The following is a 21,159-nucleotide window of genomic DNA, read 5'->3' as shown; positions in this document are numbered from 1 at the left end:
TGCTCATGACCTAACCACCTGCTGAAGGCCCCGCCTCTTAATACTATTGCACTGGGGATTAGGTCTCAACATATGAATTTTGGAGGGGACACAAACATTCAGGCCATAGAACTTTTTAAGTTTAATTTAGTTTCCCAAGACTTTTCCCTGTTTTCTAGCTGATATGATTATTCTCGTCTCCTTCGTATTTAAGATGCTTAGTATTTATCAATAAGTTGACATTTGGATATATAAACCAGTGTGTGTGTGTGCTCATTCATCTGCTTGTCCCTCTTTATCTCATCTTAACTGTGGTAACAGAAGCCCAAGAAAAACATTTTGTTTCCTTATGGTTCAGCCCTGAGTACAGGAGTGCTGACGTTCCTTACCTCTTCAGAAGGTGGTTAGAAGGGACAAGCCCAGCGCAGGTAGCAGGGTCTGAGATTTTTCGGGCCTGCCACCAGAGGGCATCATTCTGGTCCACAATCTGGAGGATGTCCCCCTTCTGGAAAGGCAATCCAGCGTCCATGCAGGGGATGTCAGGATCCTCCTGGGGCCAGTACTCAGTCATGGCACGAACATACACCTGATGGCAGGTGCATAATGATGCTATCAGAACGTGCCTAATGGTGCCATCTGAAGAACCCTTGCCCATGGGCCATCATGACTTAAAACCATTTCTCCCACTCCCCGACCTGCTACTCCTATCTTTCCTCTCCACCCTCACCAAAAAAGAGAACTTGCCTCCTGAGCCTAAGTACCATGATAAAAAGCATCTTTGGGAACAGAATCTCTTAGCTTAGAGAAGTTCAAGCTCAAATGTTCACAATTTTTGATGTTGCTTCTTGACTTCTTAGTATCCCATCTCCTTATACTGTACTCATTTACTCATTTTGCTTCTTGGGCCATCAGTATTGAAAAATACCCAACACAGTCTTGAGCCCAGGTCCAACACAGTACAAAGGATAGGATTATTATGCATCATATTTAGTTGCTGTTACTTGGGGATTTACTGTGTGTGAGATTGAAGACTCAGTAAATTCTTACCATTTTCTGGCTATTCACAGGAGGGTCAGAGACTGGAACCACCTTGAACATGATTGTGCCTCGAGACATGGCCTGGAAAATGAGAGAGGAGAAAGGATGGCAATCGTAGGGCTAGCAGGGTTACTGGGGCTCGGTAGACAGAGTTACAGTGCAATGTATCCAGGTCTCATGGTGACATCCCCCAAGAGCCTTTCTCAAGGGCTCTGCAGCTGTCACCATCCAGAAATAGAAATTAGGAAGCAAATTACCCCTACATCTGCCCTGCTGTGGGGTTCTGGGGTCACTGGTCTGTTAAAAGCCACACTGAGGTGGCCTCTTCCAGGGACCCTCCCACCCCACACTGAAACAGAAACACCCCACCTATCAAGGTCTTCCTCACACAGGCCCTAGGGAGGGACAGGATCTCCATCTGAATTTCCCTCCTTATGTCCTTACTCAGTAAATATTTCCTGAATGCCTGTTTCTACACCAGATACCCCAGTCTGATGGGGAAGAAGAGGGGCTCCTAAGTTTTCTGGGAGAACTGACAACTTTCCAAACTCATGGTGGAAATAGGGAGCTCTCAGACTGGGGGAAGGAAGAATTCCTGTTACATGCACTGTGACGGGCATTAAACATATAGAGATTAAGAGCCTGTTTGTACTCAGGAATTTCATAATCCCACTGTCCTGGGCAACATCACAGCTGGCACCAGGGGGTAGAAGCCATGCATATCTGTGATTTCCAGTACTTCAAGCTTCCTTTGCAGCACCTTCTACACCACACAGAATCTTGCAGCAGTGTCTTACAAAGGATTTAGGTGCTTGTCTCATAGCACCACTCCTCACCTCACTCTCTAAGCTACTGCTATGAAATCCTGGCAGGAACCCAGTTTGAGAACCACTGATCTATCCAGTATATTGTAATAGTAATCAACCTAGTCCCCACACCTGGGCTGTGCATGGGGGGAGGTGGGAGGGGCATGCTGCTATGACTCTTAACAGCTGAACTGCGATTCAGGGAATGGTTTGAAGGGCAGGAATAGGAACCTGAGGGAGAGCAAATGCTCATGAATCAGGTTATCAATCCTTAGCTCCAACCACAAGAACAGTGGCGGGTCACCAAGGATGTCCCCTCCCTGTATGCTGCTGTCTGGTGACTCCTTTATTCTCCCAAAGCTGCCCTCCAGGAAGATGTTAAACATTTCAGCTGTAGAAAAGTGTTAGTGGGGGAAGGAGTGGTTTGCTCAGGTTCAGATTCTCCTACAAAGTCTCACTCTGTCCACCCCAGGCTCAGTTTCCAATGGAGCAAACCAGGTGATGAGGGAGCTGGGCTAGGGGCCCTGGCAGTCTTCCCATGGCTGAAGAAGGAAGGAGCAACTTGGGAAGGGGAGTTTTCCAGCCAGGACCAGAACTTCTCAGGGTAGAGGAGGGAGGTCAGTAAGTGACATGGGTGACAGACAAGGTCTGGGAGCCTGGAGGGAGAAAGCTGCCAAGAGAATTCAAGTCCCCGGTACATCCCAGTGCACACACACAGGCTTGATGGGCCCAGTTCAGCCTTGGCATTTATACAAATCATTAACAAAAAAGCAAAAAGATTTACCAGAATATGGATCACTTGTTCAGGGTCCAGTCCCTCAACTGAAACTCCATTCACTTCTACCAGTTTGTCTCCAGCATAGAGCAACCCTAGGCAGACAGTAACACAAAACAAAGAAAGACACAAAGAAGTAGGATAAAAATAGCAGTAGCTACCTCAATAGTTATTTAACAAACTCACTAATCCAAGCATGCTCTAAAAGTGTTTAATATGAAATAATAATAGAAAAGAAAACTGGTTATTCCAGCTTACGTCGCCCCCAGAAATGTGTGAGCAGTCCATTTTTCTACCTTGTCACAAATACTTGGCATTGACTGATGGTAATACTTTTATTTTTGCTAGTCTGATGTTGTAAAATGGAACCAGAACACTGGTAAGAAAATAGCACTAAAAACAAAGATGTCAGGGTCGTAAGTCAATGACAAAAAGAAAATGGGGTAGGTATTCTTCAAAAGGGAAAATGTGGAGAAACTTGGGGTTTAAGTTAAGACCTGAGAAATGTGAGGTAAAACAGTGGAGTTGTCAGACAGTTGAGAGAAGAAGCAGAATGATGTCACAGAACAGAAACCAAGGATGATAAAAAAAATTCAAGAAAGGTGTCAACAGCATCAGATGTGGTCAAGAACTGGAAATAAAACTGAGGAGGGGCCAGGTGTGGTGGCTCATGCCTATAATCCTAGCACTTTGGGAGGTCGAGGTGGTTGGGCCACTTGAGGCCAGAGGTTCGAGACCAGCCTTGCCAACATGACGACCCCGTCTCTACTAAAAATACAAAAAAAAATTAGCTGGGGTGGTGGTACACGCCTGTAATCCCAGCTACTTTGGAGGCTGAGGCAGGACAATTGCTTGAACCTGGGAGGCAGAGGTTGCAATGAGCTGTGATTGCCCCACTACACTCCAGCCTAGGTGATAGAGTGAGACTGTCTCTCTCTCTCTCTCTCTCTCTCTCTCTCTCTCTCTCTCTCTCTCTCTCACACACACACACACACACACACACACACACACACAAAAAAACACACACAAAAACTGAGGAGGAAGGAAGGGCCAATGGACTTAGCAACTAGGAAATCCTTGGTATTTACAATGAGAATGTTGAAGTATAAAGCATGTGCCAGGTTTTAGGGCTTCGGGGTAGCAAGGATGTATAGAATCACTCATTTAAGAAACACAACAGTAGCCAGGTGTGGTGGCTCATGCCTGTAATCCCAACGCTCTCTCTGGGAGGCCAAGGCAGGAGGATTGTTTGAGCCCAGGAGGTTGACACCAGCCTGGGCAACCTAGTGAGACCCTATCTCAACAAAAAATAGAAAAATTGGCTGGGCATGGTAGTGTGCACCAGTGGTCCCAGTTACTGGGGGGCTGAGGTGGAAGGATTGCTCAAGCCCAGGAGGCTGAGGCTGCAGTGAGTCATGATCACACCACTGCACTCCAACCTGAGTGAGAGTGAGACCGTGTCTAAAAAAAAAAAAAAGAAAGAAAAAAAAGTTTAAAGAAGGACAGCAGTGAAAGGATGAAAACCTGGTTAACTGGTAGAAAGTGTGAGCAAAAGGCATTTCAAGATGGGAAAGAGCTATGCCTTTCTGAAAGTAGAAGGACAGAGTGCAGAGGAAAAGGTGGGAATATAGAGCCAGGCAGATCTGTATTTGAATCCTGACTCAAACGGTGTAATTTTGAGCAAGTTAGTTTCGTAATCTCTTTGAGCCTCAGTTTCCTCATCTATACAATGGCATGATAATACTTACCTTTGAGGTTGCCATGAGAATGGCTTTAATGTGGTACCTAGAATGCGAAGGACTCAGTGAAGGAGCAGAGTAAGATTCTTTGGAATATTTGTTTCTTCTTTCTTTACTGCTTCTATCCAAGCAACGGAACTCACTAAAGCCCTGAACCAAGTTAAGAAAGAGGGATTTCTCTGGAAAGAAGCCTAAACAGTCAAGGGTTTCCCGTTTTTCTGGTAGCACTCGATCCCGGCTGCTCCAGCTTACCACTCCTCTCCGCCAGCCCGCCGTGGATGACCCTGGCCACCAAGATGTCTCCTGTTATCTCGTGGCGCTTGATGGTGGCTCCCTGAAGAGAGAATAGACGTGATCCCTCTGTTACCTAACATGACCATTTTTCAGGTGGCTTCCCTCAATCAGTGCAGCTCTGGTCTTTCAAACGAGGTTATTCATGCCAACCAGGACAGAGGGGCTACACAGTACCCTGTGGCCTGGCAGTCATAGCCTGCCATCACAAAGGAAAGGCCATTCAACTTCGGCTTCCAGCAGTCTCATTCCAACCACATAAACATAAAAGAATATTTAGATTATTCCAAAGATACAGAAACCTCCCACGATTAAAACCTAATTAGAGGGACTGTTCTTAGAAAATCAAATGAATGCCTTCCTTAGATTCTCATTATTATAGGAGGAGACAGGCAAATGCATTGGAATTGAGTAAAATACACGCATAGATCAGAAAGCCACATTTTTTTTCTTTTGAGACAGAGTCTTGCTCTGTTGCCCAGGCTGGAGCAGAGTGGCACAATCTCGGCTCACTGCAAGCTCTGCCTCCCAGGTTCACGCCATTCTCCTGCCTCAGCCTCCCGAGTAGCTGGGACTACAGGCGCCCGCCACCACGCCCGGCTAATTTTTTGTATTTTTAGTAGAGACGGGGTTTTGCCGTGTTAGCCAGGATGGTCTCGATCTTCTGACCTCGTGATCCGCCCACCTCGGCCTCCCAAAGTGCTGGGATTACAGGCATGAGCCACCACGCCCAGCCCAAATATTAAAATAAAATATGTACGTCTTATTTCTCACAAAAATGTCTTATAAATCTCATCTTACTTTTCACAAAAGAAAAACACTAAGCTGAAATCTTTCCTTAGAGAAAACACCATGACATGTAATATGTTTGAAACCACAGGCAAAACCTGTAGAGTTGACAGCTGTTATTATCACTGTATATGTGATCGCAGGGAAGACTACTGCCCAAGTAACCACTAGATATAATTTGGTTCACAATTAACCTAAGCATATCCTAAATGGAAATATAAAAAATGATTTCCTTACCAGGGGCTGTTGGTTTTTCACCAAACAAACAATCCTCATTGCTTCCTCACTCTCAGGGATATTATCTGGCAGCGGAGGGAGAAGGGGTTCAAAATCTTTCTGAGCTATCGTGTCATGGGCACTGAGCAAGGCCTGGGCACAGGGAAGGAAAAGGTGAGCAAATGTCACACATGGGCCAAGCCCCTCTAGAAGATAGTGACTCAATACTAAGATACAACAACAACAACAAACATCAATACAGACATGCCAGACACAGTGCAAAGCATTTTATATGAATTAATCCAATCCTCACAATAATTCTATGAGGCAGGTACATTAATTGTCCTCAATTTGCAGATAAGGAAATAAGGCAAAGAGAGGTTAAGCAATGCACAATACACTCTTTCATTTCTGCTAAAATGTATTATGCCACGACATTCTTATTTCCTGGCAGCCCATGTAATCTGTGATGCCCCTGTGGAGTTTGAACTACAAAATAACTTTTATAGTATTTTCCCTAATTAAGGTAGAATGAAGGGCAGTAATCAAAATATCTTGCTGGTTTAATTTGTTAGTAACACTCAAGCGCTCATGGTACAGAATGAAAAGTTCGTATGATCAAGCTATGATCTTTGATCATAAGCTATGATCAAAGAGTTTCTTTGACTAGCCCATTAGGTTAAATTCTTTATTTCACGGGGTGGGGAAGCTGTCACTTTGCTGCCCTGAGATTGGTAGACAGAATTTAGTTGGAACTCAGAAAATTCTCTAAGTAGTGTGTGCCGTTGAGGATATTTGATGACTGGTGGTTGTGTTGTGAACTATAATTTCAGCACTCCAAATGCAGACATTCTCTTAAAGTTCTAATTTATTGATAAATTGGTCTCAAATCTCTAAGTACTAAGAGATAGGTTTCTGTTCTGCAATCAAATGTTCTTCATAAACCCTCTCACCAGGATAATCATCATTATACTGTATATTCTAAATACCTTCACACACATTATCTAAAACTTAAAATAGTCTCACTTTGGAAAGGAAGCATGAAGGTATTTCTCTAAAACTAGAATGTTCCCTGTTTGCTACCCAAGATTTTTAGATGGGCAATAGCTTTGTAGGGGAAACAAAACACCATGGAAAGTTCTGGATGCCTCCTCATAAACACAGCAGGCTTGGCTGCATGATTGACAACACTGAGCTAGTCACATCTGAGTCCCACATATTTAAGTACAATCTGTTGGTCAGTCCCCATGTACAGTAATAGAACATTATTCAGAGAGAACATTTTCCATCACATATATTTCTCCTTCCCAACTTTGTCTATGTGCCAGATGGGGACGTCTTTTCTATTTTAGCAGGCACTTGCCTTAAAGTGTGGAGCCTGGAGCATTTGTCTCAGCTCTTGGATCTCAGGGGAAGTAGGGGTTTCACGTAATAACTCCACTACCTGGTTCATGGAAAAACATACATTATGAAATTTTTAAAAAAATCTTTATCACCTACGTAACCTCACCCTGGCTGGATAACATATATACTGACTAACATGATATTGACCTTTAAAAAGTTATTATTGGAGCCTTCTTTTTCATCTTTAAAGCCATCCATTAAAGCCTACCATCCTTCTTTATTCATTAAAATTGCTACTTTAATATAACAAATAGAATTCAAGATTTGAGATGGATCTAAACCCAATGCCCCAGTCCTGGCACATAGGCATGGAGGATGTACCAATTTGGTAATAGCATATGAACCAAGGCATTTTTCCTCTAGTGCCTCTAAAATATAATAGCTGTTTGCTGATGTCAATGCTTTGCAGGCTTATGAAGCTGTATGAGTTTCTCTAGGAACGTACCTGGGGAACTCAAAGAGCTTAATCCCATGGGATGCTCCATTCTTCAAATAGAAAATGGGAATCATAATTTCTCTTTTAGAGTATCAGTTGATTAGCAGTTTTAATACTTGTTACAATAAAAAGTGCTAAGCAGAAAAATATTCTGATCTCTCTGCTGTGGTTTAGGCGTAGACCTGCTTTCAGAGGACATAAGACCTTTCAAGACTTTAGTCAGCCCCATTACCTACAGTCAAATGAAAACAAGCAGTTTACAAAGGTTTACCTCCATTCACTGGGATTTCAACTGAATAAAATATTATATACGTGTTTTCCTGTGGACAACTGAGAACAATTTGAGTTGTTGATTACTGGAATTGAGAGTAGAAGTTTTTTCTTTCTTTTTTGCTGTTTCTTTTAATATGGTTTGGGCAATAAATAATAAAATCGATTATATCTATTCATTCACTTGGCAAACATTTACTAACACTACTATGTGCTGGGTGCTGTTTTAGGTGTTGTGAAAACAGTAGCGGCTGACAAAAATCTCCATCTCACGGAATTTACACTCTAGGGAGGAGACACAGATAACAAATGAAAATGTAAGTAAAATAGTTTTGTTTGATGGTGACAAGTGTTAAGAAGAAAAATAAACCAGGGAAGGTGGCTAGGGAGTGCTAAGAGGGGATGCAGTTTTAGATAGGTGACCAGGAAAAGCTTCACTGAGAAGGTGGCATTTGAGTGGAGACTGGAAGGAGATGAGGGACAAATCAGGTGGATACCTGGGCAAGAGCTTTGCTGACATAGGGAATGGCAAGTGCAAAGGGCCCCAGGCAGAAGCATGTCTGATGATTTTTTTTTTTTTTTTTTTTTTTTTGAGACACAGTCTCACTCTGTCACCCAGGTTGGAGTGCGGTGGTGTGATCTCAGCTCACTGCAACCTCCACCTCCTGGGTTCAAGCCATTCTCATGCCTCCCAAGTAGCTGGGATTACAGGCATGCACCACAACGTCCAGTTAATTTTTGTTGTTGTTGTTGTATTTTTAGGAGAGATGGGGTTTTGCTATGTTGGCCAGGCTGGTCTTGAACTCCTGGGCTCAAGTGATCTGCCTGCCTCAGGCTCCCAAAGTGCTGGGATTATAGGCATGAGCTACCGCACCTAGCCCGATGAATTTAAACAACAACAAGGAGTCAAGGTGGCTGGAGAAGAGTGAATGGGGAAAGCATTAAGTGTGAAGTCAAAGAGGTAACAGCAGCTTGATAGTGTTTGGCTATGTAAGAACTTTGGTGTTTAGGCTAGGCATGGTGGCTCACACCTGTAATCTCAGCACTTTGGGAGGCCAAGCCGGGTGGATGGCTTAGGGTCAGGAGTTCGAGACCATCCTGGCCAACACAGTGAAACCCTGTGTTTACCAAAAGTTAGCCAGGCATAGTGGGTTTCTGTAGTCCTAGCTACTTGGGAGGCTGAGGTAGGAGAATCGCTTGAACCCAGGAGGCAGAGGAGGTTGCAGCGAGCTGAGATCTTGCCACTGCACTCCAGCCTAAGCAACAGAGCAAGACTCTGGGGAAAAAAAAAAAATCTTTGGTGTTTACTCTGAGATGGGAAGTCATTTGAAGGGTTTGGGTGTTAGTGAGGAAGTGACATGATTTGACTTGCTTTCAAAGAGGATATGTTTGGTTGCTGCATTGAGAGTAGACTATAGGGGAGCAAGAGTGGACACCGGAGACCAGGCAGGAGGCGATTTTGCAATTCTCTATGTAAGAGATGATGATGATGGTATGGAGTGGTGAGATCCTGGATATATTTTGGTGAGATCCTGGCTATATTTTGAAAGTAGAGCTGAGAGGATTTGCTATCTGATTGGGTGTGAGGTATCAGAGAAAGAGAGTCAAAATGACCCCTAAGATTCTGGCCTGAGCACTGCAAGAACACAGGTGTCATTTCTGAGATAGAAAAGCCTCCCAGAAGAGTGGGTGGGGGTGATTGGCAGGTGAGGAAGATCGGGAGCTCAGTTTGGAACATGTGAACTTGGAGGAGTCCATTAGACATCCAAGTAAGATGGAGAGGAGGCAGTTGGATATTTGAGACTGGAATTTGGGGGGAAATCTCCAGGCTAGAGATGTAAATCTGAGAATTATTACTATAACAGTACCCTGTTTCTGTAGGGTAAATAGAGTACAAGACTTAGGAACAAAGAAAGAAATGGACACATGCTAAAAATGATGTAGGTGGTGGTGGTGGGGAAGTGTTTTAATTTGGGGAGATATCCAGCCAGTTCTTCCTTATATTAAAGTTCAATTAAAAACATTTATTAGGCCAGGCGTGGTGGCTCACATCTGTAATCTCAGCACTTTGGGAGGCCAAGGTGGGTGGATCACGAGGTCAGGAGTTCGAGACTAGCCTGGCCAAGATGGTGAAACCCCGTCTCTACTAAAAATACAAAAATTAGCCAGATGCAGTGGTGGGCACCTGTAATCCCAGTTACTGGGGAGGCTGAGGCAGGAGAATAGCTTGAACCCGGGAGGCGGAGGTTGCAGTGAGCCAAGATTGCTGCACTCTAGCCTGGGTGACAGAGCAAGACTCCGTCTCAAAAAAAAATTATTAGATTATTTTATTTAATTTATTATTTATTATTTATTTATTTTATTTATTTTATTTAAAAATATTAAATTATTTTATAGTCATCAATAAAACTTTTCCTTAGAACCTTTAATTTATTGGAACTAGCAATGCGGGTAAAATGGCACCACATCAGGGCTCTACTATTCTGTGGAATAAAACCTCCTTACCTCATAGGATAACGCCTGTGCATGGGGTGTGGCAGGAAGTAGTTTCTTTTCTTTAAACTCCTGGAGGCAGTCATAAATCTGCAGGACAAGGGAGGGGGAATTGATACTGATAATACGACTGTTGCCATTTTGGATTGAAGACTCTGAAAGGGAAGAAACACCCCAGGCAACTGCACCAACAGCCGAACTGCATGGTGTGTGTTGGTGTTTAGTAAGTTGTGCCTCTAGTTGCCAAAGATAAATGAACTCGAATTTGGTGGCCCCAATGCTTCAAAGGCTTAATTATTGGCTGCTACTGGGAAACTGATCTTCCCCAAGCATTTCAGTAATAAAAAGAAATTCAGGCCAGGCTCACGCTTGTAATCCCAGCACGTTGGGAGGCTGAGGTGGGCGGATCACTTGAGGTCAGGAGTTTGAGACAGCCTGGCTGTTATGGTGAAATGCCGTCTCTACTAAAAATACAAAAATTAGTTGGGTGTAGTGGTGGGCACCTGTAATTCCAGCTGCTTGGGAGGCTGAGGCCGGAGAATCGCTTGAACCTGGGAGGCAGAGGTTGCAGTGAGCTGAGATCGTGCCACTGCACTCCAGCCTGGACGACAGAGTGAGACTCTGTCTTAACAACAAAAAAGTAGAAATTCAAACTTGTACTTTTGTTAAACGGAGTGGGGGTAGGGGGTCCAGGGCTGAAACCAATAGGGATTTATAGATGATGCATAAAGGAACATCTTAAAGCGGGGGCTCTTTGGGACCAGACACCTGTGAGGACCCCTGTGTTGGGCACCTGTGCAGCATGTGAGCTGCATGGCTCAGGGCCACCGAAGATTCTGAATAAGAGGCAGGTGTGCTACATGTGCGTCTCTGTACTTCACTTTGCTCTTTGGGCAAAGTTTCCCATTCCTCTCCTAACTCTCCATACACGTTCATTTTTTAAAAATTCCAACTTCATCTCTGCAGACCCTTGGTAGTTTTTTTCCACACCAAGATCTAGGGTTGAGTTGAGGACACCAAAGCCTGCTGAGCTCTGCAGTGCAGCCCTTGATCTTATTTTAGGAATTGAGTTTCTCTTACAGATGAAGAAATGAGGCCCAAGGGGCCAGCTGAGCCCCCAGCCTTTTCTATCCAGATCTGTGACAATGCTGATTCCCTGCTGTGTCTCAGGGCCCGCACTCAAGTTTACCTGGAAGTGATGAAGGCTGATTGGATGACTCAACAAGGGCCTAGCAGTGGTGAGCAAGGACAATGCCCACCATGAAATTAAAACTCCTATCTTAGCTGATCCTGTGGGAAAATGCCTGATAGAAATCAGGTGTTTTATAACAAGTGCTGTGAAGAGTACTTCTTTGTTCATGCCAAAGATGTTGCCACTTTTATTGTATAATACTAACATGCATTATAAGACGGACCACATTTCACACTTAAGTGAAGGAAATACCCACATCCCAAAAAATAACTTCAAAAGGATCTTTCTTAATAACATTTGTTCAGAACAGCAAAATTATAGTAGTAGCATCTACTATCTATTTTTCTACTGTCTACTAGATGCTATTGTATAGTGCATGGAATTTTAGCCAAATTAAAAAAAGAATAAACTTCATTTTATTTAATTAAGTTATTTATTTATTTATTTATTTTGAGATGGAGTCTCCCTCTGTCACCCAGGCTGGAGTGGGGTGGCTCAATTTCGGCTCACTGCAACCTCTGCCTCCCAGGTTCAAGTGATTCTCGTGCCTCAGCCTCCAGAGTAGCTGGGATTACAGGTGCATGCCACTGCATCTGGCTAATGTTTTGTATTTTTAGTAGAAACAGGGTTTTACCATGTTGGCCAGGCTGGTCTCAGGTGATCCACCTGCCTCAGCCTCCCAAAATGTTGGGATTACAGGTGTGAGCCATCACACGGGGCCAGAAGAAATTTCTCAGAATAAGATATTTTAGCGTACCTAAACAGAACTGTAGATATCTTACTTTGTAACTTTAACAGATAAAGAGAAATAATTTTTAAAAGCATTTTGATGTATCCAGAGTTGCAGCAAGGACAAACGGTTGCAGCCAGCTGATACAGTGTTGCCAGTGACCATTGTGGTGGCTGTTTTGTGATTCCAGGGGGCCTCTGGGAGAAAAAGAGCTGTGGGGAGAAAAGGAAGCGGCTACCGTACTCTTCTCCACCTAAGTTAATTCCTTCCCAAGCTAAGAAGTTTGTGTAGCTCTTCTCTGAGAGTTGCCTTCTGAGAACTTTTTCCAAGTTGAAATTTCCTGCCAGTTGATAAGTGACATCATTGGGTAAGTAGTTGCTATGATCTGAACGTGTACTTCCAAAACGCACGTTAAAATCCTCAACCCCAGGTGATGATATGAAAAAGTAAGGCCAGCTGCAGTGGCTCATGCCTGTAATCCCAGCACTTTGGGAGGCTGAAACGGACGGATCACCTGAGCTCAGGAGTTTGAGACCAGCCTGGCCAACATGATGAAACCCCATCTCTATTAAAACTACAAAAATTAGCCGAGTATAGTGGTGGGTGCCTGTAATCCCAGCTACTCAGGAGGTTGAGGCAGGAGAATCGCTTGAACCCGGGAGGTGGAGGTTGCAGTGAGCTGAGGTCAGGCCACTGCATTCCAGCCTGGACAACAGTGTGAGACTGTCAGCCGGGCACGGTGGCTCACACCTGTAATCTCAGCACTTTGGGAGGCCAAGGCAGGCAGATCATGAGGTCAGGAGATCGAGACCATCCTGGCTAACATGGTGAAACCCCGTCTCTACTAAAAATACAAAAAATTAGCCAGGCGTGGTGGCGGGCACCTGTAGTCCCAGCTACTTGGGAGGCTGAGGCAGGAGAATGGCGTGAACCTGGGAGGTGGAGCTTGCAGTGAGCCAAGATTGCGCCACTGCACTCCAGCCTGGGCAACAGAGCGAGACTCTGTCTCAAAAAAGAAAAAAAAAAAAGGTAAGGTCTTTGGGAGCCGACAGCTCATCAGGATTCTGCCCTCATGAATATGCAATTAACGCCCTCATACAAGAGACCCCAGAGAACTGGCTAGCCCCTTCCACTATGTGAGGACACAGCAAGAAGTTACCATTTATGAACCAGAGAGGGAGCCCTCAAAAGACACTGAATCTGCTGCCGACTGGATTTTGGACTTCCTGGCCTCCTGAACTGTGAGATATCAATTTCTGTTGTTTATAAACTATTCAGCTATCCAGCCTGAATGGACTGAAACAGTCATTTTTATACACACTCCCCACAACCCCTTCAGCAAGCAAAGGCTTCCGAGCAAACAGCACTCACCTTTAGCAGAGCCTGAAGCCATGGCGAGTGGAGGAGATCATACAAGAGACACACTCCATTCACGTCTCTGCTGTAGAACAGACTCAGCTCTTGCAGCACAAGCCTCAGGATCTGGGAGAGGCCTAGGAAAGGAAGAGAGCAGAGATGGGGTGGCAGGTGCAGGTGTAAATGTGAAAGGCAACTCAAGACAGCTGGGGCATGCCATGGGGTCTCACCAGGAGTGGAAATGACACTTGATTTCAGACCAAAAGATCTGACTTCAAGCCCTGTTCCATCTCTTACTTTGTGAACGTCACAAAGTCACACAACTATCCGAAACCCAGTTTCTTTGCCCAAGATGAGAAGGTGCTAGCTTTGTCACAGTGTTCTTAACATTGAGTAAAATAATAGATTGTGATGTGCAGATGTAAGACATCATGAAAGGAAAATGATTGCTTCCCCTCCCCCATCTTACCAGACTGTCATTTATCCCAAAATTATCTAGTTGTGTTCTGTATCCTCTTTCTCTAACTAAACATAAGAGTCATTTCATCCTCTCAAAAAATTCTTACTGAGAGTGATATTGAAAAATTCTAATTCCCAAGAGATTTTTAATGCAAAGCTCAGTATTCTCCTGATTAAAGGGTCTAAACAGATTTTAGTGAATGTTCTATTTTTTTTTTACAGTATTTTTATAGTGTTGTAGTGATATTTTGAATGTGAACATCTTAAGAAGTTCTAAGTTTTACATAAAACATTGTCGGGTAAGGGTAAAAAAGGTTTTGAATCCACCATGTCTGTTTATTTCCTTCCTGGCTTGAAATTTGCTCTTAAAGTTATCACTGTTAGGGCAGTAGTGCAACCAAAAACGTACAAGATCCTCATAGGGATCGCAGTAAGTCTGTCAGGATTCCTGCCTATTGATTTGATCACGTGTCAGAGGTGATACTACTTTCTGGTCTAGAAAAGGGGCCCTGGTGACACATACCATTCTGTGGATTGGTGGCTGTAGAAAGCTTCATGTCCTTCTTGTCTGGTGGATCTGCTCCTTTGTCTGACTGTATCATCCTCCCTGCCGGAGCTTCCAAAAGGAATTCAGGAGTAGGAAGCAGGTCAATACACGGCACACAGCTCACTCAGTCACACTGGCCACCAGCTCTCAGCACACTGGAATATATTTTCAACAGCATTTCCTCAGAAGCCAGGCCCTGTGCGACACATTGGGATACACATCAAATGAAACACAGTCTTTCCCTGTGGTGCCTACTCTTAACCATCACCAGCAGCGTGGAAGAGAAAATGACTATTGCATAAAATGCTCCCCCTAACTCCATGTTTTAAAACATTTTTTTAGCCTTTGACAAGAATTGATTTCCTGGAAACCATCCCTACCCATTTTTAAAAAATAAATGACAAAAATTATATTTATTTATCTTCCACCTCTTTACCCAGTTGACTTTACCTAGAGCTCAGAAAAGTCTTCCGTGGACCAGCTGCACTCAGGTACCCCAATTTCCTCTCATTGCACCTTATAGTTCTTCATAGAAGAACTAGCTGGTCTGGTCACAATTGCATGAATTATGGGTTATTACTGAGGCACACTCTTAGAATTTAGAGACAACACTGTAATGATCTGTTTTCTTGTTTTGTTTGATTGTATTTCTAGAGTGTTTTCCTGGCTCAATCCTACAATCTGTATAGAGTCTAGACAGTTTTCTTTTTCCTTTTTTTTTTTTTTTTTTTTTTTTTTTTTTTTTTTTGAGACAGGGTCTCACTCTGTTGCTCAGGCTGGAGTGCAGTGATCATGGCTCATATCATGCACCCTTGACCTCTTAGTTTCAAACGATCCTCCCACCTCAGCCTCTCGAGTATCTGGGACCACAGGTATGTGCCACCACACCCAGCTAATTTTTAACTTCTTGTAGAGATGGGGTCTCACTATGTTGCCCAGGCTGGTCTCCAACTTCTGGGCAATCTTCCCACCTTGACTTCTCTCAGTGCTGGGATTATAGGTGTGAGCCATCACACCTGGCCTAGACAGTTTTCTTAACCCTATCAGATTTAATACCAGTCTTTGAAAATTAGTTTGAAATGTTTATTTTAAGGTTTATTTTTGATATTGCTTTAGGTAGATTTAGTTTCAAGAAGTAGAAACCCAAAATAATTTTGGCTTAGCAGAGTATTTTATAGTCTTGTTCATGTGAAAGTTCAGAGACAGAGAGAATGCAGGACTAATAGGGCAGCCTTGCTCCATGAAGTTCTCAGGGAATAGGTTCCTTCCAGCTCACTGCTCTGCCACCCTAGGATGTAGTATGGTTCTGTCTACCTGCTCCAAGATGGCAGCTGCAGCTGCAGCCATCACATCTACATTTCAGCCAGCAGGGTAGGAGAGGAAGGGATTAAGAAAACACAGGCAAAGAAAACATGCCTACTGCTCTTGAAGCAAAGTTTTCTACAAGTTGCCCTACACAATGAAGAATTGCCTCATGCCTTGTATAACTTTCAAATGTCCCACTGAACTTTCATGTCACTGAAAAACAAAAAAAAAACCCTGTAGTTATCTGAATCTAGACACAAACTTTTCTTTACATGTAAACACAAGACATTTTTGCACAGGTTTAATACACAATGGGGAGTAGGGTATTGAGGCAGGGAAGGCGAAAAAGCCAGTAATAGGTTGTTACCAAGAAGTAACCACTGTGGGCAACTAGAGCCTAATCCCACGGGGGAACACGGGCCAAGGGAGTGAGGGTATTTATACACCAATGGCAACAGGAGGGTTCTTATACACCAATGGCAAATTTGGTGTATAAATACCCTCACTCCCTTGGGCCCTGTTGAGAGCCAACAGGTTGAGACCTCTTCCCAGAGAGCATTATTTCTGGCTCTTCCAGCATGCAACATGCATACCTTCAGAGGGGCTTGGAGGGGCTAGCAGCTGGAGTGGGCCCAGAGTGCACCAAAATGGTAACCACCAAGGGGTATGCGGTAGGGGTAGGGACCAACAACATTGTTAGAGTAGCACGATAAAGAATAAATTAAGGTTTTTGTTATAAAAGGAACTCTTCAAATTAGTTGTTAAAGACTGGAGTATTGACTCTGATAGGGTTGAGAACCACTGTCTAGAATCTAGACAGATTGTGGGTTGAAGCCAGGAAGGCTATCTAAAAGAAGAAAAGATTATTACTATTTTGACTCTAAATTCTAAGGCAGGGAGAAGAGCAACACAGAAAGCTGTCCCGGCATTTCAGACAACTTTCCCGTACACATTCCTTTCCAATCCTCCTGAAGTCTTCCAGTTTGCTGGGTTCTACCAAAGCTTGACATCATTATGCTTTTGACTTGCCCTCCATCACCTACCCTGCCCACTTGCAACTGAGTCCGATTAAACCATGCATTTTCCTCTGTTCTGCGTTTTCACCTCTATTGAATCATTTAGCATCACAGTTGCAAATCTGACTCATCTTCCTCCCTGGAGGGGAGCACTTCCAGGGTAGAAAATTTAAAAGGGAGACGGAGTGCCTGCCAGAGAGCAGACAAAAGTCAGCATAGACAGATGAGGCTGACACTCAGGCTGACTCCTACAATTGGTTCCCCTCCAGCATCTCACAAATCACACGTCCTTGGTGAAGCAGTGCAGATTAAACAAGCCAACTGTTGTTTAAAGTGGACCACATTTCTATCATATTTAATGCCCGAATGACTGTGCTGAGCTAGGCCTACCCATTCGGCAGTTGGGGGCATGCACGAGAGACTACAAATTTCTGAGATGAATTTATTGTGAGGGAGCTTTACGGATAGACTGTGCTTCACAGATAGGCGGTGGTTTCTTGAGTGAATGCAATAGTTAAAATAGCTTCTAATAAATCTAGAGCCAACTTCAGGGCTACCTAGATAACTAATTCATATATTCTAAAAGGCTCGTTTTGACCCAAAGTTTCTCAGCCAGAGGAAAAACAGTAATTACACTAATCTACAACTTATGTAAATTCTAAAAACTGTGCTTGCCTGGTCATCTTCAGGTTCCTATGACAAATTTACTGTGGACTGAAGGTTGTGTCCCCATCCCCAATTCAGGTGTTGAAGCCCTAATCCCCATTGTTAATGGTATTTGAAGATGAGGCCTTCGGGAGGTAACTGGGTTTAGTTAAGGTCATGAGGTAGAGGCCCCATGATGTCATTAGTGTCTGTGTAAGAGCCATCAGAGTTCACGTGTTCTCTCTCTCCCTGCCAGGTGATGGCACAGTGAGAATCCGGCCATCTGAAAGCCAGGAAGAGAACCCTCGCAAAAACCCAACCATGCTGGCACCCCGATCTTCAACTTCCAGCCTGCAGAACTGTATGAGAAAATACATTTCTGTTGTTTAAGCCACTGTCTATGGTATTTTGTTATGGCAGCCAAAGTTAAGACAAAACTCCTAGAAAAAAACTTGCAGAAAATGATTTTCCCTCCCTCCAGGTAGCTAAGAAAACAGTTGCAACTTCTTTCCCTCATAGCACTTCTCATTTTGCCAGTTATCATATCCATTGGCTCACTTAGTGTCTGTCTCCTGCAGATATACTGTCTGCAGAGGGCCTGGGGAGCAGAGCTGTTGCTTAAAATCTTGTTCATGCCGCAGCTTCACCTGCAGCAGTGCTTGGGCCATAGCAAGCACTTGGTATGTTCAGTTGTTGTTGGGAAGGGGTAGAACAAGGAGAGGCCAAGATCCAGAAGTAAAAGGCTGACACCTCCCTCAAGGCAGTGGCCAGCAGCTGGAACTTCAATCCTGATGTGGGAGGCAGCTGAACTCCAGAGGCCTGTGCCCTCCCTTCCTTTCCTCCCTGGCCTGGTATCGTGACTTAAACCTCTTTCCCTGTCAAACTTTAAAACTGGGGGCAGAAGGGGATCTTAGAGATAACCAAATGCAAAACCTTTGTTTTACAGATAAGGAAACTGACATTCAAAGAGGTATTCAGTAGAGTTAACAAGCAGTAAAATCAAGTTTTCCTCTTTTGTTTCCCTAGTCCTGAAAGATGCGGATGCCTCATAAAAGACTTGCCTTCCTTTCCATGACTTCTGTACCAGATTTGTCAGCTGAAACTTACCTATTTCTGCTATCTTGAGAGTGAGAATTCTTGATTGATTCTGCAAAGAAGTAAGCACCCCACCACATGCAATTCTGGACTGAGTACAGAGAGGATAGCCAGTTCTTGACTCAGAAGATGCATTAGTGTGACTGACTCCTAAGGAATTTGTCCTAAATCTTGTTTTAAAAATCAGTATTTCCATTAGCTTTTAAAAATGTACTATGAAATGCCACAACCCCCTACCCTTATTATGCTTGTTTTTCAAAATAATGCTTTTTACTAGACAAACCCTAAAAAAGCACTTGAAAACGTAATGATGAGAAATGGCCCCTACAAAAATAGCTGGCTTCCTCTGGGTCCAAATGCTGTTGATTAGGACCAGGGCAAATGCCCACTGTACTCAATCTTCCTGACAACTCATTATTCCATACTTAAGAAATGGCTTCTCAAAGCAAAACCTGCTCTTTCAAGATCATAAAATTCCCCGTATCATTTGAGTTACAATGAAACTAAGCCATTTGAGTTAGATTACCCAGATTTATATCTTTAGCTATTAAAAACTGACAGGCAAGCTAGGCAGTTACAGGATACATCTTCTGGTAACTGAGGATTATTTGCCAAGGTCTCTTACCTGCAAGACTGTAAACATGCAATGTTGCTCCTATCCAGACAAAAGCGTTAGTAGAAGATACTAGTGGCCTGTTGGCTGCCAAAGTCACCTCACTGCTCCCAATAAAACCTCTGCACATCCTCTTTGATGTAATCCACAGATGCCTAACCCAGCCTAACAACTAAATTACTCACAAGCCTTTCCTGCCACCAATCTTCTTAAGTATTCCTTGAACTGAAGTCTAATTTATATCATTTTCAAACCTACATTCTAGTATTTTCTCTCAAATTTCTAACACACAGTTAACAGCAGAAAACACTAATATTTTTGTTGATTATTTCATGACAGACATTCCACAAGAAAAGATAGCATTTTTAATGAAAGAAAAAAAATGTGGCGGGACCAGAAATAATCCAATAACCTACGATCCTTATTAAATCTCTCATGTTATGGTGAGAAAACAACTGAAGACTCTTCGGCTAATAACAGAAGCCCATCAAAAACAGTACCTTCTGGTCAATCCCCTCCTAAGCCACTGTTCTGAACCTAACAAATAGCGTTTTCGATCTCAAATAGGAGCTACTTCTTTATCTGAAAACTTAATACTGCAGGGAGTGCTCAGTGGGAAGAGCATTTGGAAGGGGATATTGCAGAAAGGAGAGGAAGGTATTGCTGACAGCAAGGCAAAAGGTAGAGACCAAATGGCAATTATCAGAGGGTCATCAGCCCTTGTACCCACATGAAACACATGGCTTTCCTTCTCTCTCCATCATAGATGAAAGCACAAGCTGGGAATGTGATACATTTGTGTTTTGAGTACAGCATATTTTGTGAAAAGCACTTGTTTCAATACGATTTTCATTTTTAACTCACTTTTAAGAACTTTCAATACATAACCAGCTATGAAATGACATCTCTGTCAGCTGTAGTAGCAAAAAGCACTGGACTTCTAGAGAAGTAGGGAGTAGGGAAGTTCTGGGCTGGAGTCCCAGCTCTGGCAGTGAGCAAATCTTGGTCACTGCTTGTCTGAAAAATGGGGGGAAATGGGGATAACACCTGTGTCCTTGGGCTGCTGTGAGCATTCATTACGCATCTGAATGATCATTGTAAACTGCTGCAGGAGTGCTGGGGACTTCTATTTACAAACATTGGCCTGGAGATTTAGGGTTTTTCTTCCAATACACTTCAAAATTTATAATTTTAATATGCTATCTGAAAAGCATATAGTAGGAAGAATCCAAAGTAACCGAACAATTTCATCTGTAAAAGGATGAATTGTAACACGGCTTTTCCTAGAACGGAGACAGCCTATCATCATTGGAAAACTTCACAGTGGGTCAATTTGTCTCAAAGTTTTTGTTTGTCCATTTCCACATATTATCCACCCCCGCCCAGAGTCAGATATTCTGTAAATTTGTCTTTACCAGCCAAATGTGTTTACGTGTTTGTTCAGAAACTCAAAACAATCTCCAATGTAAATGCAAAGTATTTAACATAAACGGATCTTTAAGGGTTGGTCCCCTTCCAACAGTGGACAGGCACATTCTGGTAGAGGCAGCAGCAAGATGGAAAGGCCTCTTGAGAAAACATTACAACTAGGAGATAATACCTAATGTTTCTAACCAGAATTTTAAAGCCTCACCTTCCCTTCCCTCAATCTGTTTAGGAGGAAAAAAAAATAAAGAGTAACCATCAAAATATGCTTTTTATTCAAAGAAATAATAGATTTCTTTTGAGACCCATGTCCTTGGGTTATTGGGATCAGAAAGTTAATTTGCTCTTTACTAGAAAGGGTGCTATAACTATTGGTTTACGTTTATTTTAAAGACAGAGATTTCTAAAACCGAAGAGGGACTTCTCAGGTCAATATTTAGAGGCATGGATTATAATGTGGGCTACAGAAATACTAAGTGTGGGTTTCCTTTCATTTTTTAGGCTGCCCTGTTCATTTCTTCTATAATCATAAAACAACCA

The 21,159-nt window shown here is 43.2% G+C and overlaps 1 protein-coding gene across 1 annotated transcript in view; it reads right to left on the bottom strand.

Moving 5' to 3' along the window:
• MPP4 (MAGUK p55 scaffold protein 4) overlaps nt 1–20,872 on the bottom strand; it is a 58,433-nt gene extending 37,561 nt beyond the window's left edge. Inside the window, exons 1-9 of the mRNA XM_050750922.1 lie at nt 14,497–20,872; nt 13,530–13,651; nt 10,249–10,326; nt 6,997–7,077; nt 5,655–5,786; nt 4,590–4,671; nt 2,608–2,693; nt 1,027–1,098; nt 369–565 (exon numbers count right to left, since the gene is read on the bottom strand). Coding sequence (XP_050606879.1) covers nt 369–565; nt 1,027–1,098; nt 2,608–2,693; nt 4,590–4,671; nt 5,655–5,786; nt 6,997–7,077; nt 10,249–10,326; nt 13,530–13,651; nt 14,497–14,575 — 929 coding nt within the window. The 5' untranslated portion in view covers nt 14,576–20,872. The remainder of the gene's footprint in view (nt 1–368; nt 566–1,026; nt 1,099–2,607; nt 2,694–4,589; nt 4,672–5,654; nt 5,787–6,996; nt 7,078–10,248; nt 10,327–13,529; nt 13,652–14,496) is intronic.
• Nucleotides 20,873–21,159: the final 287 nt, after the last annotated feature.

Source organism: Macaca thibetana, chromosome 12 (genome assembly GCF_024542745.1).
Source record: "Macaca thibetana thibetana isolate TM-01 chromosome 12, ASM2454274v1, whole genome shotgun sequence".
In the NCBI taxonomy this organism is placed as follows: domain Eukaryota; kingdom Metazoa; phylum Chordata; class Mammalia; order Primates; family Cercopithecidae; genus Macaca; species Macaca thibetana.
The sequence above is the reverse complement of the archived record's forward strand: the minus strand, read 5'-3'. Positions and strand labels throughout refer to the sequence as shown.